The sequence below is a fragment of the Cucurbita pepo genome, chromosome LG18, assembly GCF_002806865.2.
Source record: "Cucurbita pepo subsp. pepo cultivar mu-cu-16 chromosome LG18, ASM280686v2, whole genome shotgun sequence".
Taxonomy (NCBI): domain Eukaryota; kingdom Viridiplantae; phylum Streptophyta; class Magnoliopsida; order Cucurbitales; family Cucurbitaceae; genus Cucurbita; species Cucurbita pepo.
The window spans coordinates 2090789-2110739 of NC_036655.1; the positions used below are offsets into that span (position 1 = coordinate 2090789).

At 36.7% G+C, this 19951-nt stretch overlaps 1 protein-coding gene and 2 non-coding genes across 3 annotated transcripts; 2 read left to right on the top strand and 1 right to left on the bottom strand.

Moving 5' to 3' along the window:
* Positions 1-7596: 7596 nt before the first annotated feature.
* LOC111780766 lies at positions 7597-7760 on the top strand. Its single transcript, XR_002812911.1, has one exon. It is a non-coding gene; the product is annotated as a U1 spliceosomal RNA (small nuclear RNA).
* A 5902-nt stretch (positions 7761-13662) lies between these two features.
* On the top strand, positions 13663-13826 carry LOC111780746. The gene has a single exon (XR_002812888.1). It is a non-coding gene; the product is annotated as a U1 spliceosomal RNA (small nuclear RNA).
* Positions 13827-16100: 2274 nt separating this feature from the next.
* LOC111779899 (probable transcription factor At3g04930) lies at positions 16101-17826 on the bottom strand. Its single transcript, XM_023660090.1, has one exon. It carries the CDS (start codon positions 17598-17600, stop codon positions 16428-16430), a length of 1173 nt encoding a protein of 390 aa, XP_023515858.1. The 5' UTR covers positions 17601-17826; the 3' UTR covers positions 16101-16427.
* Positions 17827-19951: the final 2125 nt, after the last annotated feature.

Below are 19951 nucleotides of genomic sequence, written 5' to 3' on the forward strand. Positions count from 1 at the left end.
AACTAAGTTTGAATTACATGAATGGTTTATTATGCCTTTTGGGTTAACTAATGCTCCTAGTACATTTATGCGCTTAATATATAATGTTTTCAGAAAATATATGGGAAAACATGTTGTATATATTAATGATATTTTAATTTATTTGAAGACTTTGCTTGAGCACGTGGAGCATATCAATGATAGTACTTACATGATGATGGAATCGACTCAGTACAAATCAAGATGTTTGATGGGGTTGTACGAAAACTCAATGATGTTAGGTATGTCTCTGACTTGAAGAAAATTTTGATTTCCCTTGGTGTTCTGGATGCGAATGGTTATCGTATCATTTTGGAATGAGGGAATTTGAAAGTAGCTTGTGGAGCTTTGGTGGCAATTAAAGGGACTAGAAAAGGTAGCATATACTACCTTAATGGAATCGCGATCATTGGGCATGCTGCTGTGGCAAGTTCGAAAGAACAAGACATATCGAAATTATGGCACATACGACTTGAGCAGGCTGATGAGAAGGCGCTCCAGACATTGGTGAACCAAGGAGTCCTTAAGGGTGCCACAATCAAGGAGTCCTTAAGGGTGCCACAACTGGTAAAATTGATTTTTGTGAACATTGTATATCTGGTAAACAAAAAAATGTGAAGTTTGGTACTGCTATACATCAAACAAAGGGCTTCTTATTATGTTCACATTGATGTATGGGGTCCAAGGAAGAATATCTCATTGGGAGGAAAAATGTGGTTTGTCACCTTTATTAATGACTACTCGAGGAGAGTTCGGATGTATCCCATGAGGCACAAAAATGAGGTTCTCAGAATCTTCATGGAGTGGAAGAAAATGGTAGAGAATCAGACAGACAAGAAAATCAAAAAGTTGAGATCAGACAACGGTGGAGAATATACTTATGATCCATTCCTTAAAGTATGTCGAGATGAAGGGATCGTTCGATACTTCACTGTTCTTGGTAAGCCACAACAAAATGGAGTTGCCAAGAGAATGAACCAGACATTGATAGAGAAGGTTCGATGCATATTGTCTCAAGCAGGATTGAGTAAGGCATTTTGGGCTGAGACTCTTTGTTATGCCGTTCACTTGGTGATTCGTTTACCTGTTTCTAGAAATGTTGGAAAAACTCCGCTTGAGGTATGGTCGAGTGCTCCTGTTAGAGATTATGATAATTTGCATGTGTTTGGTTGTCCTGCTTGTTATCATATTACCGACTCTAAGCTAGACCCTAAAGCAAAAAAAGCCAAGTTTATAGGCTTTAGCAAAGGCATGAAGGGCTAATGGTTATGGTGTCCAGAAACAAGTAAGATTGTCAATAGTCAAGATGTGACATTGGATGAGTCTGGAACGTCTTTGCAGAAGATTGAAAATAATGACGAAGCATCGAAGCAACTGGAGAAGGTGGTGTTCTCTCCCGATATGGTTGCTTCTACTGAAGAACCTATTGATCAGGTAGATAATAACTTTGATGTGTTAGAGCAGGTGGAGCAAAGCCTCGTAAATGAAAGAGTGGAGAAACCTGAGTCCATCGCCAGGAACAGGCCACGAATGGAAATTTGAAAACCTACAAGGTTTGATGATACAATAGCATATGCTTTCTCCATGATTGATGGAGTTTCCAGAGCCCCAGTAGCTTATACTCGCAAGATGCTATTGTAACAACCGTAAAAAAACAATAATAATAATTAAATAATACAAATAATAATTTTTCCTAAACTACTCTCCACTAACCCCTCCTTCCTCTCCCAACTATCTCTCCTCAACCAACTCTTACGTCAAAATCCCAAATTCAGAATACAGGACTCATACTTGCAACAATTATAAAAAAAAAAAAAAAAATACCAACAACAAGATTTACTGTCGGAGATTTAATTGGAGAGAGATCTTGTTTTGTTATTACTGTAAGTCATTTTTCAGATCTCCTTTTCATTGATCCAATCGTGTTACAAGAAATCACGTCAGAATCAATTAAAAATGATAATAATATCCAACCCTAAGAGCATGAAAATGATATTAATATAAATATCCACGAGTAGTGTTACCTAGAGTAACAAAGAGATAAGACTAGAGGGTTGTGTCAGAAGAGACATTATGATGGATTTAGAGGGACCTCATGCATATTGTATGTTCATAAGCATGGGGCTACTTCCCCTAGAAATGATGAGTGCGGACGTGCACAGTATGATGATGAGTGCGAATGCGCATAGATGAGGGTGTTCATGAGGTGCATGACACTATGAGGTTCCGTTGACCTCCGTACGTCGCTACAGATTAGTTTGACCAGAGGGTCCAGGGGGTGTGCGAGCCCCCTGGAGATTCACACTCACATGTGTGAGTCGTGTGTAGGGAAGTACTACACATCCAATTTGTCCGAGACTGAAGATCATCCTTATGATATTTAGAGATAGGTCCCTAAATCATGATTACATGTGTTTGCATTTGCATGGTCTCCTATAGTGGGGCCACTTATTGAGTATTGTTTGAAATACTCAGGTCGTGTGCCACATCATTTTTCAGGTAAAGGCAAAGCGCACTTGTACTGAAGACAGCGGCATCGCGAGCAGAGACTGTGGCACGTGCACAGGGTAGACTCATATTTAAATTCCAGTTAGAATAAGTTGTTTTGCATTTCATTGTTTTAAACTATCTTTTATTTGTTTTTATTTTCTCTAAATTATAGTAGTTCGTATTTAAACACGTAAGACCATGACTGTATTTTCCAGAGAAAGTTGTTTTAAGCATTTTTCGAAGTTCACGTTATAAATGATATTTATATAAGAGTTATATTTCCGCATTATAGATGAGCATGAGACGTTAGTAACGACTCTGAATATGTGGAAATTTAGAGTCGTTACAGTTATGAATTAGGACATAGAGTCATTGCAGATAAATCAAACTTGGAATTTGGTACAACTTCCCAAAGGTAAAATGAAAATTGGTTATAAATGGGTTTATGCAGAAAAAGAAGATTCTTTTTGGTATACGAAATATGGCTAGACATGGTGGCAACCAAATGACTTGCAAGTTGAGATGGTTGTAAATTGTCATAAGTTTTTTATTTAATTTAGTTATTAACTCACTTTCAATATATAATCATTTTGATTAAATAAGAATATTAATTTTGTTATTAATTTTGTAACAATTTTAATTAATATTCTTATTTATTTTGGTTATTAGTCCTCATTTAGTATATAACTGTTTTTTATTAAGATTCTACCTTAATTATCCCTACCTCAAGGGTTTGTTTAGGAGGTTGAGGTTACCGGAATTTGGTTGAGTTTGTGTGTCACATTGTATTTCTTGAGTGACATTTTGGTGAGATACTTTGTAGTGTGAGAGTGAGGTATTCACTTGTAAACACTTTGATTATTAGTGATTGGTTGCTGCCCGTGGATATAAGGGAATTTCTTCTTTCCGAACCACGTAAATCTTTTTGTCTCTTTGTTTAAATTTCGTTCGTTGGTATTTTAAGTACATTCGATCTTGCTTCCGTTATTGATATAACAATTGGTATCATAGTTTTGTGGTTGTAGCATTTTGGCGCACAACAATCACTACAAGAGAAGTAAGATTTGGATTACCTTGTTGATCGAATATCAAAAACACTTGTTTGAGATTCGAATCACTCCACAAGCAAGATCGATCATGTCTAGCTTGAATGATTCTTCTTAATCAAATATCTTAACGCAAGAACACTTATTTGAGATTCGAATCACTCCACAAGTAAGATTGATCATGTGAGCTTGAATGATTCTACATGCAACCTAAGCTATATAGAATTGTAAAGAAACTTGGTCATCAAATGCTTCTTTTACTCTATTTTTCAAATCTCCTTACAAATACAACATAATGACTTTATATGGTCTCAAAATGAAACTCTGGAACATTTTGTAACATTTATATTTTATGACCATAATTAGCCAGACTATAATTAGCCACGTACTTTAACTTTGAAATAAATAAAAAGTCTTAAAATATATTAATGAAATACAATAACTCAATCCACCCAAAATTTATAACAATTGAAGGTTCACTCTTATTCAATGTGGCATGAATTGAAAAATCTTTTGATAATTTCAATAGCATTTTCTTCACATCTTCATTGAGGTATATTGTAAGATTGATGTCTCTTGGTTCATATCATTCTCCACTTATTTAAGAGGATTCGACCTCGAATCTATTTGTGAAACTTTGCTACAAAATAAGTTAGGGAAATACAAAGGACCTCACAACACTCTCTCACGTTATAGGCTAGTACACAATCAGAGACCATGACACGTGCATAGGTTAGTATAGGGTCGTGACATTAGCCTAGTACATAATCAGAGACCATGACACGTGCATAGGTTAGTATAGGGTCGTTACACTAAGCTTACATTGTAAGTTAACCTAGAAAATCTATAAGCCAAGAGCACTAATACCAACTCTAATGATCTACTTTTTTCTGTTTATAATAAGATCGCTTCCACGTGCATGTCGTGCATGTCATGACTATTATATGCATAAAACTATTTAAAAAAATTGCCCTTCTTTCTCCCTCGGTATCAAATAAGGTTCGAACCTGAGCATAGAAAGTTATACCAAAAATCAATTCATCATTTTGACTGACAAAGCTATGACACCATTTAGGTGTTCATGCCCATGTGCATCAAGGTGTTCCATGGCTCGTTAGTCCTCTCTTTCGTGGTATTGCACTACCTTTATACACTTGAAGGAAGAATGTTTTCGTCTCACCGGCGTTTATGTCCGACGGGTAAACCGTTCGTATTCCATCATTTTCTTTCTATATTCCACCTTTCCTTTTTCTTGCATGTGAGCTTATGACGAGTAGTGGTACGTGGGGAATGTTTGGGAACTATTCGTGGTTTGTTGGGTGTCTTAAAACAAGAGGTGGGGTTTGGTTTCTCTTTGCCGGTTTGCGTTCGTCGGAAAACTACGACGACTGTTCGATCTCTCTCTATTACTCGTGGTTCCTCTCTTGCAGGTGTGTGTTGTGACGACCGTCGGAAAATTCCTCAATTTAGAATTTTAAAAGAAAAGTTAGGAAAGTTTGCTCGTATTTGGGACTCGAGTATTACATATTATGGATAAAATAATTAAAATAATATGCTTTTGAAAACCATGTCTACCTTAGGTGAGAAATAGTTGCCTTAAATGAAAAATATGTATACTAGAAAAGTATAAATTCAAGATAAACTAATGGGGATAGTTTATATTAGTGGCGACAAATAGAGTAACTAAGATGGTTCATTTTCGTGCCCCTTTTTATTTATTTTTCCACACGAGCGTTCGGAGCAAAATAGAATAACTAAAAGAATTCGAAAAATATAAGTTCAATTAGATAAAATAATTGAAATAAATCAAACAAGGGAGAAAATAAAGCTCAAGGACCCGAGGGAGCGGTGTCGCAATGCTCCCTTATAGGCAACCATATGAACAATAGGTTTAGCATTAAGACGTTATAAGCATAGTTAGTAGTTCCATTTGTAGTGTTGCGATGCTACAAACAATATCTCGACACTATAACTGTAGCTATAATAGAACGATAATATTTTAATATTTTTTAACCATTGGAGGTATTAGAGGACGGAAATTGGAGAAAAGTTTTCTAGAAAGGGGAGGAAGTTGGGTTTTGCCGATATTACAAGGCTTTGATTGATGGATGAAGTTTCCAATGTCTAGTAAAGTTGATGGTAAAGTTGATGGTCTGTTCATTGGGTTGGGTGGCTGATGATGGTGGAACTTTGTTTGGTGAAGTAAAGTTTGATCATTGGATGATGTTTGAATGCATCTCCACCAACTCAAAAAGGGACAAAGATGATGGATTTGAGGTCGGATTGGACCCGAAGAGCAAATACAGGATAGTATCAAGAAAATTAGTAACTCCGGCCTAGGCCAACCAAGTAAATGGCCTTATTATCGGCTCGGTTGGAAGACATGTCTTATGTACGATGACACGTGCTTAGTGACCCTCTCATGTGTCATATTTGTTTATGTAATATTATGATGTGTTATGATGATACTATGATGATGTGGTTTGATATGCTATGATGATGTGTTGCGATGATGTCTTGATGCTATGATGATATGATGATATGCTGGATAATGATGTACTATGACACGATGACATACGATGTATAATGATGATATGACATAATATGATGACATCTCATGTTATGATGACGTGCATGTGCGAAATGCCACGTTGCATTATGATGAAGAGTTTTCTGATACACAATCCCTAGATAATGTTATGAATGATGAATGTATGAAGGTTTATGCATGCATGTTACCTAGAGTAATATGTGAAGGATATGTGGGTTGTGTCACATGAATGATTTAAGATGAACTATAGGGATCTCATGCATATTGTATATTCATTTACATCAAGTTACTCCCCATTTTATGAGATGAGTACGGACACATACACTATGATGATGATGATGATGATCATCATGTCTCGCATGATATTTGAAGGTTTGTTGTGCCTCCAGGTGTTCAGCTAAAACCAACTAGGGCGAATATAATGGGCTCGGGGGTGTGCGAGCCGTCTGGTGGACTCACGCTCGAATGTGTGGGGCATGTGTAAGAAAGTACTACACATTTAATTTGTTTAGACTTGAGGCCCCCTCTATGATGGTTTTACATGATAGGTCCCTAATCATAATGACATGTTTTTGCGTTCCCTAACCCCAACAGTACGGTCACTCATTGAGTATTTCTTAAAATACTCAAATCATTTGTTACTTCTATATTTCAGGTAAAGGCAAGAAACCCCTATACCGTGACATTGCAATTAAAGACCATATGCATTTAATTTCGTAGGCTCATGTTAGTATAGAACAGTGTTATTTCTAATATTTACTTTGCTTTATTTTATTATCTCTTTTGTATTGTTTTAAGATTTTTTTTTTTTTTAAACATGTAAGTCATGACATTGTTTTATAAATATGTTTCGCGTAAGAAGTAACATCATACCTAAGGTAATGACTTTGGGTTAGTAGAAAACTAAAGACTAATGGTGATTAACTCATTCATTATTAATATATAATAATTTTAAAGCATAATTAATAATTTAATTTAAATTTATAGTTAATAATAATCAACTATAAAAAAAATTAAAATGAATTAAATATTCTATTATAATAATTATTTTACGAGTTATATAACTTTTAATGTGTTTTTATTATTTTATTAATTATGATACATGGTACTTGATTTTTGAGAGATAACGTGTTTAATTAATCATTCCATTTGATTAATGTATTAATTATTTATCATTAAAATTTATGTAATTTTATTAAAATTATTTTTTGAGGATAATTATTAAGATTGAATGCTCAATAAAATAAAGTAAAATAAATGATAAATAAAGCAAAAAAAAAAATCCTAAAGTCTAAGGTAGATTAAAATTAAATTAAATTTTAATTAGTTAAAATTATTTTGATAATTTAACTTAATAAAAAAAAATATAACTAAGTAATTAATTATCTTTAATTATCTAAAATTTATTAATATTAAATGTCCCACATCGGAGAATTTCAAGAGGCAACTGCGAAGGTGGCTATAAATACTATGCCAGCCACCGGTTATGACTTACTTACCTGGACGGGGTAAATGAGCGATCAGAACGGCCCATTGCCTGGACTGGTGACCTCCATTGCACATAAAGGAGGGGTGCCCGTCCAAGGTCTGCCCTAAGTGGCAGAACCTACGTCATAATTTGTGGTAGTGGGGGCCTGCGTTCGCGCGGCCCCTTCCAATGTCCTTAGTTTTAAGCGTTTTGATGCTTCCACCAGGTTATTATTTTGAATGCTGTATGTTGTTAACTATTATGCTTAGGTGGAACTAAATTTTGCTAGACAGTTCTAGGGTCTTATCCCTATCCTTGTGGGAATGGCGTGGGAATGGGGATTAAAGGGGCAACTTGGATGTGTACTTAATTTTCCTACGTGTATGGACCTACCAGCCGGTTTGCACACCTCCTTGGCCCTTTGGCCCTTTTCTGGTCGGACGAACATTCTCTAGTAGTTGTTGATGTCGGAGATACCCATTAGGAGTAGCGACCGTCACGACAGCATTATGATAAACATAATGATCGTTTTTTTGCATCGTAGCGTACGCGTTTGGACTATCGTGAAGGAATAGGGGTATCCTCTAATGCATGAGCACATAATAATGATGCAAGGAATAGGGGTATCCTCTAATGCATGAGCACATAATAATGATGCAAGGAATAGGGGTATCCTCTAATGCATGAGCACATAATAATGATGCAGCGTACGCGTCTGGACTATCGTGAAGGAATAGGGGTATCCTCCAATGCATGAGCACATAATAATGCATGAGCTCCCAACATTTTCCCCTTTTCATTATCACATTTTTCCCTTTTCATTATCATTTAATACAACCCTGGTAGTGTCTTATTCGTATCATATCATTTCTCATAATGTTCATTATATCATTTATCAAAACTTTCATACGTATGTCGGGGTTGTATTTTGTGTTAGTTCATTGTGTTCGCATGTCAATCATATCATTCATGTCGTACATATATCATATCATAATGTTTTCATGCTTTCAAACATAACAATCCACACGTGTGAAGTCATGGGCACATACAACACACAATATAACCAAATGATGGTAGAGCCACCTATTTGGTTGGCCTTCTAATTTGAGTATGTTCGCTCTCCTTCCTCGAAATTAACGTCGGTTGTCATTTCCTACTGGAATATCCATCCCGTTTCGTTAGTAATCTAATAATTTTGAACTCAATTGAACTTAAATTGAGAAATTTACCCTTACACTAACCTTATTTGCCTTAAATAAGATTTAGCTTGGAACAATGGAAAATGGCTATTTTTTCCTTTACCGAGCAGAAGGCGCGAGTTTTAAGTCAAGGAGTCGAGCCAAGTCGAGCCAAGCCGAGCTGAGGGAGGGTGGCGTTGTAGGTGTAGCACGTGGTGCAATCGGAGGCCAGCGCGTGTGTGTTTTTGAGCGCATCTTTTTCATATCGATCAAGGCTTCTGGTTGAAGTGCCGGTTTGCGGGTGTACGGGTCACGGGCTGCTTGCTGCAACAGCACCAGGTTAGGCCGATTTGGATCCGACCCGAAGTTCAGACAAAATTTCTCTCTCCTTCGAGAAACGATGCTTTGGCGTCCGTCCGTTTCTGGCCGATTTTGCATAGGTTCTTCGTGGTTGACTCTTCCTCTTCACCTCCCACGTTGTATTATGCTTCGGCGTCCATTGCACTCGAAGGAGGGGTTCCCGTCCAAGGTCTGCCCAAAGTGGCACAGATTACACGTCATAATTTGTAGCAGTCTCCCGGTTGAAGAAAAGACCTGAGCTTTATTTAAGAGAGAATGGAGTCTTATGGTTAGGGAGGGGTGGGTCTTAGCCTAGCTTAATAAATAATAATTTCAACAAAACTGGTTTAAGTTACTCAAAATTAGTTTTATACTAAACTAATGAATTCATAAAAGTAAGATTACATCAAAGGAGTTCTATTAAGCACAAGTATCGTACCATTTTCAGGTCTTTATAAATGGCTAAGATGGTAGTTCAAACTATCAAATACGAGAAATCTTTAAAAAAAGTTAGACATAAGAAATAAAACATCTCAAATACATATTGTAGGGCCCGCTTGGCTTGACAAGTTTGGACGTCTCAAACTCGGAAGATGTGTAATCTAGACGACATTTGTTCACAATTTTTATACATTTTTTTTGTTTCCCACGTCATCTTTCAAACTACATTGCTTCTTTTGTGGTTAATTAATGGAAAGGTTGAAGTTGCAGGGCGAGTATCGAAACCTCGAGCTCCAAATTGCAAGTGGTATCTATCTATTGTGCATGTAAAGAACTCATTCATGAACTTCAGCCTCAACAAAAGAATGTGTAAACGAAACTTGAAAACCACCGGAAGTCAAGAAGCCATAAAAGATGAATTGATGTAAGGATTCGTTATTTTTAGATTTTCAATTCAACTTCTATAGATGAACCTCCCAATTTAAATGGTTTGTATGGAAATAATATTATTATAACAAACATATATAAACATTACACAGACTTTACTCCGGCAATATTTATAACAAATTTAACACATGGACCATTGTAAATTAGAGCAATAATTTTGCACAAGTTCGAATTTGAAACTGATATCATAGATTCACATAGATTGACTTGAATTTCAAATGACAGAATCCAACTTTAATTAAGGATAAATTAGTGACAATAACTTAAACTAGTCAGTTAAGTGTTGGTTTGGTTAAAAATTGATGTTTGTATGATGACATGCACCCCGTGATTCTGCACGTGTCACATATTTGATATGTATAATTTGTTTATGAAACGACATGACTGATATGAATGGTATGTATATGTTATGATATGTGAATGGTATGATAACTCTTATGGTATGATGCATTCAATAATATGTTTGAGGTAGGATACGAGAAGAGTGCGGTAAACGTAATGTAACGATATGACTAAGATATGTTCATGAAAGGATATGGTTAGGTTATGTATAGAAAACGATATGATTATGATACGTTGATAAAACAATATGGTTAGGATACGTTCATGCAACGTTATGGCTAGGATACATTCACGAAACGATATGAGTAGGATACGTTCATGAAACGCTATGACTATGATACGCTTGGGAAACGTTATGACTAAGATATGTTCATGAAATGATACAACTATGATATATATAAGAACGATAAGACTATGACAATTTTTAGAAACGATATGACTAAGATACACATATGGAACGATATGACTATGATATGGTATTGTATGGGAATGATGTGTGTGTGTGTATATATATATATATATCATATCATACGAGAATGATATGATATATGTTATGGTACAATATGTTTGATGAATTGATATATTTAAGATATGATATGTTAAAGGCATGTTCGAGATATGCTATGTAACGTGAAAATGTTTCATGCTTCCAAACATAACGATATGATATGTTAAAGGCATGCTCGAGATATCATATCATTCATGCTAGTTCATCGTTTTATTTCATGATATGTGCATGATGAGAATTGTTATGTTTGGAAGCATGAAAATGTTATGATGTGGCATATAAGTGTAATATGAATGATATGATATGATTGACATGCAAAACGATGAACTAGCATGAAATAAAACCCGACACACGCGTGAAAGTTATAATAAATGATATGATAAACAATATGATAAATGATAAGATATGAAGGAAGATGCTAGCTGGGTTGTAGTATATGATCATGAAAATGAAAAAATGTTGGGACCTCATGCATTATTGTGTGTTCATGCATCGGGGATATCCCTTCTCCTTCACGATAGTATGGACGCGTATGCTACGAGGCAGGGAAGCGATCATTATGTTTATCATAATGCTGCCATGACGATCATTATTCTTAACTGGTGTCCAGCATCGACAGCTACTAGAGAATGCTCGTCCACCAGAAAAGGGCCTAGGAGGTGTGCGAACCGACTGGTAGGTTCATACTCGCACGTGTGGACCGTGTGTAGGGAAATTAAGTACACATCCAATTGCTCATTAGGATAGCCGTGGTAGGAAAATAAGTTGTTATGATAGGTCCCACTCATGATTGTGTGTGTTTGCATCTAACCCCAATATTGGAGTCACTTACTAAGTATTTCTTAAAATATTCAAGCTACGTGCTACTTCTATTTCAGGTAAAGGCAAGACATCCTTCTACAGNGATTGTGTGTGTTTGCATCTAACCCCAATATTGGAGTCACTTACTAAGTATTTCTTAAAATATTCAAGCTACGTGCTACTTCTATTTCAGGTAAAGGCAAGACATCCTTCTACAGCTGATGACGATATCGCAACTCGAGACCATGACACAAGCAATAGGGTAGTCGCATTTATTTTACTTAGGCTAGAATAAGATATTTTTAATTTAGATGTCTATTTCTTTCATTTAATTTCTATTTAGGTTGTTTTGAAGATGTTTTCAAACACGTAAAGCCATGACATTGTTTTAAGATGAAATTTATGTCTTATGAAAAAATTTAAACGTTTATTTTTGCATAGAAATGATTACACAATGATTATGGTAGTTACTCTAGATAAGTATAAATTTATGGTCGATTATTTTTGCTAAAATTTTTGCTAAAGTAACCCTTAAATCTTTTGAATTTGGGTAATATTTTGGACCAAAAGCTTTAGAGAGAGTAAACTCCAAATTTGAGTTTGACCTTCAGTTTTGAAAACCTAAAAAGTCAAAACTTTGACTCTAAAATTCTCCTAAGATACTCAATGTTGTGGTCGGTGAGTTATCTCTCACCTCTTTAGTTGAAGAGAGAATACCACAAATTTTCTAAAAGCATTACTTACAAATGAAGAGACCACTTAGACTTCATCTTGATAACACACCTTGATCACGATTTTTAATAACATTCACGTTTTTAAAGTGAGCACAAATCATTAAATTTTTAGACTCGTTGGAATCATTTACATGTATAAATCTTAGGATTAATCATTGGGGCATTTTACTCATTTCTCTTAATCCTTAACTTATACCCTTAACTTGATTTAGGTTCTAAACTTGATCCAAGCATCTTGAAATTTTATCCTTGTATATGGGTCTTACTTAAGATCATCAACCGATTGGAGGGTGTTTGAACATTGAAATTTCTTAAAGAAACTTTAGGGGCATTTTAGTCATTTATGATCCAATTATTCTAAAACTTTACCTAATATATAGAAATCAGAAATGAGTCATCTTATAAAGTTTCATAACATTTGAAGGTCATTTGGATTATGAATGGAAGGTAAGTTGCCTTTACGGGCATTATGATTATTTTATATCATTACTTAGTTTAGCTTCTTGTTCAATGACCACCAAATTTCATATATATTCTTAACCTGTAATATTATACTTAGTATTAAAATTTCATGGGCATGGGAGTTCATTTAGTAGGTTATGTTAATGTTACTTGATTGTCGAGCAAAATGCTTGATTTAGATTCTTAACTCATGATTCTTGACTTGATTCTTCCATAATCTTTTAAATCTGACTTTACTCAAGGTTCATAATGAAATCCAAGTATCCTATAAGTATTTCATAAGAAAAAAACTTTAGATTGGTTACTTACCTCATTGTTGACATATGTGACCTTTATTCTCAAGCTCCCGATATCTATGTTACTCCAAATTTTCTTTGGTAGGTCAATCTTTGAGTTTAGTTCTAGAACTATCAAGAATTTCATGAGTAGTGTAAACGGAGATTAAATTTGAGAAAAATGGATCGACGTTATGGTTTAGGCTAGCATATTCAGTTCAATCGAATCGGCCACATCATTTTCTTCCCCAAAATAGGGGAAGAAGTCATACAGCGAGGTCCATACACCTCTGAACATCGCCTTTAATAGCTCGATACAACACATTAGTATATGAAAATTAAATTAAGTTTGAATGATTTAAAATTAATTTAATACTTAATAAAAATAAAATAACTAAGTATAATTAATTATGTTTAGTTATCTAAAATTAAACAAGATAATATTAATTTGTATTAAAAGAAGGGTGAAGTTGAGTGCATTTATATTTGTCCCACATCGCAGAATTTTTAGAAGGCAGCTGCGAAGATGGATATAAAAACTATACCGGCGGCGAATTGTAAATTACTTACCTGGACGGGGTAAATGGACGGTCATGAAGGTCCATTGCCTGGATTGGTGACCTCCATTGCACTCGAAGGAGGGGTGCCCGTCCAAGGTCTGCCCGTAGTGGCAGAGCCTACGTCATAATTTGTGGTAGTGGGGGCCTGCGTTCGCGCGGCCCCTTCCAATGCCCTCAATCCCTAAGCATTGTGCATGTCAGTCCCTTACGTATTTCTTTTTTACTATGATACAGCTCAAGACACATTTAGCAGTCTCCGGTTGGTAGGAATGGTAGGTGCGGTCGGCACTAATGAGAGAGCGAAGGTTGTTGATGGGAAGACTTTGGATCTTATTAGATCAATACGAACCCAACCAGATACGAACCCAACCAGATACGAACCCAACCAGATTAGTAAGTAATTAGCTAAACCAATGAGATTAGTAAGTAATTAGTAAGTAATTAGCTAAACCAATGAGTTAGTAAGTAATTAGCTAAATGTACCTAGCTCAATGAATATTCCAATGAGATGAGGTTAAACCAATGTACCTAGAACGAGTAACCTCAATGATATTCCAATGAGATTAGTAAGTAATTGGCTAAATGTACCTAGAACGAGTAACCTCAATGATATTCCAATGAACTAACAAACTTGATGACAAAGCCAATAATCATTCCAATGAACTAACCATTCCAATGAACTAACAAACTTGATGACAAAGCCATAAACTTGATGACAAAGTGGAATGAAATTGACTAACTAACTCTAAGACCTTCATAGAACATATAGCACTAAACCATGCTATTTTTTATGAGAGCTCACTAGTAGGTTGTTTATTGGTCATTTTCATACTCAACCTCGCTTTTCTCAAATGGATGGTAGAGTAACAGTCGATGATTGGAGCGTTATTGAGTATTTCCTGACTCACAGGGACTCGACTCTACAAATATTTTTTCATCTCCAAGGAGGGTCATGTGGTGAATCAATCAACAAGCTTTAATTTAATTAAATAAAAAATGAGTTTTTTTTACTCTAATTAGTTAGAGGAGAATCAAGTCATTTAGTCAAATCATAACAATACAGCATGCCCTACGTCCCGTCGATTAAGCATCTTTTGGCAAAGGAGACCAAGTTCCTTTTGTTTTAAGCTAGAAGAATAAGTGAAACAATTGAGCCATGTGCTGAAATACATATTGAATCCCGTCGATCCATTTTGAACCCAACCAACAATAATTACAAAACAAAGAGGGACCCAAGCTGTATCCATGTATTTGATATTATTATAGACTGTAGTAGGAACCACAAAGAATGGTCTGATTTACATAAAATAAAAAATTGGGGGTTTTGAAATTTTAATTAAATTTAATGCAAAAGATAAAGAAGATAAACCAAATAGATTTTAATTAATTTTCTTTATATTCCTTCCTAAATTAATTATTGTGGGTTTGGTAGCCCTTAACAACCCATCTCTTCTAACTTTAGAGAAGCTAATTTTAATTCACCATATGCAATATTAATATTAATATTAAAGCACAACTTTCAACTGCTTTCACCATAATCACCCTACTCATAACTAAGACCATCCTTCAAATCATGCTCATGCCATTAACATATGTCCAACCTAAACCGAGTCTAACTCAATAGCAGATAAAACATTTATTACTATTGCAGAAGTCAATAACCTGCTCAACAATGATTGAACTAAAAATAAATGAAGGAAGAAAGAAGCAGTCATAGAACCATTATCTAAAGGCCGATGTAGATTGACTTACTATATACTTACAAACAACACTTTTAAATCTTCATATCGATTTCATAGAAAATTGGGCTTGGTCTAGCATTATGAATTCTACTGAGTGCATATCATATCATGTTTAGAATCACGAATTTCCATAATGGTATGATATTGTCTACTTTAAGCATAAACTCTCGTGGCTTTACTTTGAGTTTTCCAAAAAAGTCTTATACTGATGGAGATAGTATTCCTCACTTGTAAATCTATGATTATCCCCTAAATTAGCCTTATGCTCAAGGTGGATAATATCATATCATTGTGGAGAGTCATGATATCAATTATCAAATTAGCACTACCCAAATCTAGAAATCTAAATTCCATCTATAAAACCCATCTAGAAACGATAAAAATCCTAAAACTTAGTATTTCATTCCTTGAAAATATGGGCAGCATCTTATTATATAGTTTGAGCATCTTANAAAAAAAAAAAAAAAAAAAAAAAAAAAAAAAAAAAAAAAAAAAAAAAGGGGGGGAATATTTGCCCTTTAAACTTCTGACTTTCTGGCCTTCTCTTCTGCATAATAGTTTCTCTAAACAGTCTCAAGAAATGTAATCAGGTATTTTTCAGAACTAAAACTAACATAAAAGTATTCACAAATTCACCAAAAACAGAACAAACCTCTTACAAATATGAAGATTCAAAATCTTCATCCACCATAGCCAAGTTCAGATGAACACAGAATATGATATATAATCTCAGAACTTTCAGCTACATTCATGAATGGAAACAAAGTGATGAACAAAATAATACAGGAGAATGATGATGATGATTAATGGGTTCAGTTAAAACTATGGTATAAACACATTGTAAATGAGGGGTTTTATTATAAGTTATTTTTTACAATTATTCTACCAAATTGACCAAAGGGGGTGGCACTAAGTACACTATGAACCACAGATCAAACATGTTTCAAGAACTAAAAGGAGAGAAGAGAAAGCCAAACCTCATACAAATTGCCAGTTCTTCAAGACTCAGAGCTAGCTTCCTCAAATCAGCCTCCCATGGATCTCAAGTCTTCTAATGCCGTTTTAATTTGTTCCTGAACCAACTCCAATCTCTTGGAATAAACCTCCAATTCCATAATCTGCTGTTTCCTCCACCTCTCATCCGCCATGTCTCCTCCACCGAAGCTCAATGGAATTGGATGCAAAGCCAGCCCACTGAACCCTCTGCTTCCACAGAGCCCTCCTCCTCCCATGGAATTGCTCAACAATTCCTTGAACAATGGCGACAGGCAGCTCCTCACCGTTTCCTCGATCAATCCTCCTACACCTACGTGATTGACATTTTCGTTGTTGTTGTTGTAGGTGCTGTTTTTCTCTTTATTCAAATTCTCATTGGACGAACGCGGCGGCCCGTCCATTCTTAATCCCGATCCAGGCCGTGAACGCTTCCGCGATTTCGGAATCGGCGTCGGTTTCTTTTCGGAGAAATTCGCCATCATCTCTTCGTTTCTAGCGTCCATGTAGCTAGCATACGGAGTCGGAGCAGGCTCCTCGTCGTCCAAAGCGTTGTCATCGACTCCAATTCGGCCGGTATTGCTCCAGATCTTGCGAGAGATCTCAAAGGTAGCTTGATCGTGAGGGCTTTTGAAATTGAATTCCTTACCAGAGCTAATCTTACCAATAACGTTGCGGTATTTCTTCTTCAACCTCCGTAGCTTTTCCACGAGTTGATTCTTGTTAAAATCCAACTGTAATTTCGACTTGATCTGGTCGTAGAACAACGCCGTATCGTTCTGATGATGATGAGTCGTACCACGCTGCATCGTGTAATCCAAAAACCCCTGCAGAAGCTCGATCTCATCCTCATCTGTCCAAAGGCGTTGAAACAACTTCCTGGACTCATCCAAGGGCTTCTTCTCGCACTGCAAGGTCAAAGGCTCAGCAGAAGCGGTCTCAAGGCGCTGGCGGATCAGATCGGAGGAGGAGATGGAGACAATCGAAGGAGGAGGAATAACGGGGACCGGACGGTCGATGGTTCCGGGAGTGGCGACGGTAACGACGGCGGAGACGGAAGGAACTGCAACAGCGCCGGCGGAGGAAGTTGAAGGAGAAGGATCGTCGTTCAATTCCTCCTCTTCGTCGTCGTCGTCGTCCTCGAGGGATTCCTCGTCGTCCTCGAGGTCTTCGTCGGGGAAAACGGCGTCGTTGCGAGGATCCATTGAGGAGAGAGAGAGAGAGAGAGAGAGAGAGAGAGAGACGGAACAGTTAACAATGGTGGAAAAGGGTGGGTGGTTTGGGTTTGGGGTTCACGAGGTTTGATTGAATTTTGGTGTGTATTGGGTTTGGCGTGTGAGAATGGGTTCGGTGGACTTCAAAGCCGCCTAACTTTCTAACCCCCACGCGCTTATCTTGTGAGTGTTACTCAATTTACCTTCTTTCCCCAAATAATCCCAAACATCTCCTCTCTCTCAATTTATACTCTTTGTTTTATTTGAACATAATTGAACAATATTAGTTGAATTAGAGTCCATCTTAGCCATGGTAGGACTCACAATACTCGATCACACGTTCGAGAATTCTCGCCTTGTTTCTCCACCGTCACGCACCTTATATGTGTCTTACCTTCCTAAAATCATCTTCATTTCTATGTAAGAGGATAAAGATGTTCATATGACCCAATAACTCGACTAACCAAGACTACCTGTCACCATAAAAATTAGTTTTGGTTAGATTTTTTTCCGTATGAATGAGGTTGTATTCTTTGAAAATCCAAATTTTGGGTTGATTCAAGGTTGACATATTTTTATCCAAGTCAACCCGATCAACTCAGTCAACCAAAAAATAGTGTTACAATTCAACCTTAACTTACCATACTTTTAAGATTATTATGAAAATTTAAAATGCTTGACCTTTATTATTGACGTTTGTGATTAATAAATGTTTGATATTTGAGTTTTACAAATTTTAGTTATTAATGTAACATTTATCGTGGATAAGTAGATTTTTTTTAAATAATTAAAAAAAAAAAAAAAAGGCTTGGCAACCCAACTTAACCGATTTCGAAACTAGAAAGTTTGGTTGGATTGGATTGTGAACTCTGTCCAGGTTGTTCCGGTCACCAACCCAACAAACTTGAAATTAGGGGTTAGTTCAAAATATTTTTCCAATCCAATCCAATCCAATTCAACTGAACCGTATATGCACCTCTAGTAAAGAGAGTGAAACGACATTAGCAACCAAACGTTCGATTGAGGAGCAAGGTCACCAACCAGCTAAGAATACCATAATGAGAACCACTCAAAGATTTGATTCATTAGTCCTCTTAAGCTACAAGATTCTATTACAGAGGAATTTTGACAACAGAACAATGATGGGTTCATGGATTCGATCAGGCCGAAGGAAGTTCAATTAGGCGAGAGGCAGACCATGTTGGCTTGATCCATGTCCCAAAGATCCACGCTCATGTGTGCGCCTATCTGCCTAAGTCCCACGCGGCCACCAAACCCCATGCGCACACAGGGCCCACGACGCAGCCCAGCAAATGACCATACAGAGGCTGCGTCCACAACCCAGTGTCGCCCCCACAGGCCAACCAATCAAGGGGTTATCGGTAAACAACAACTCAGAGCACGTTTATTGTCACAACCATACTATTATAGGAGTAGTTGTGACCTTCACATCGAGACAAGCAAAATAACAACTCTCAAGTGGCACCCATCAAGCTATGTGAGGCCTTTGACGAGTATTATGATGCAATTGAGGAGGACGGTGCATCATCCAACACACCATGCATGTAAAGTGGGTATTGAAGAGAAGATGAGGCATAAGCGAGATAAGGGCAACGAGTAGACAAGAGTGTCAAAGATAGGCTTGTTAAAGGGCCAGGTAGGGTCCCGGGCCTTAACTTCGAAAGTCGAGGTTCTAAAAGGAATTTGGACATGCAGCTCCGAAGTTAAGACTGTCCATATGAAATATGAAAAACTCACCAAATTTGGTGTAAAAGGATAACGAACAGATGCTCCACGCACCATATGACCGTTCGCCAAAATCATTATACACCTGGAAAACCAAAAATACCTCAAAATTACGTTAGGGGTTGACATGATGTTAGTTCTTCACCACCCCTGGGTCTTGTGGCCTAAGCGAGCTAGCCTGTGACACATGCGTGTGTCACAGTGAGGATGAGCGTTGCCAGACGAGTGTTTTGAGCAACTTCCTTTAAAATGGGTCTTTTAAGGATAGTGTCGGATGGCACGGATGTGTCAACATTGCACCTGTCCATGTGTCGGAGGTTGAATTATGCACCCATTACCCAGAATTGATTCCGTAAATGAACTAGAATACTCGAGAGGGTCCAATGCCTTAATAAAACCTAGATGAATGGATGTCCGGGATGCCCTGATGTTATGAATGACACATGAGTCTGTTCTCGATGGGCAAGATCGAGCGAGATATGATGGCTGATGACATCGTGGGACTTGGGACATCATGACATGAAGGCTATGTCAATTAGGAACTAAGATTAGATGCGACGTTGCACATGAGAGAGCTTGACCTCGAGTCGAGGCAA

Bases quoted from the DNA above. Each gene is read 5' to 3' on its own strand.
- LOC111779899 (XM_023660090.1), bottom strand. From the start codon at position 17,600: ATGGATCCTCGCAACGACGCCGTTTTCCCCGACGAAGACCTCGAGGAC.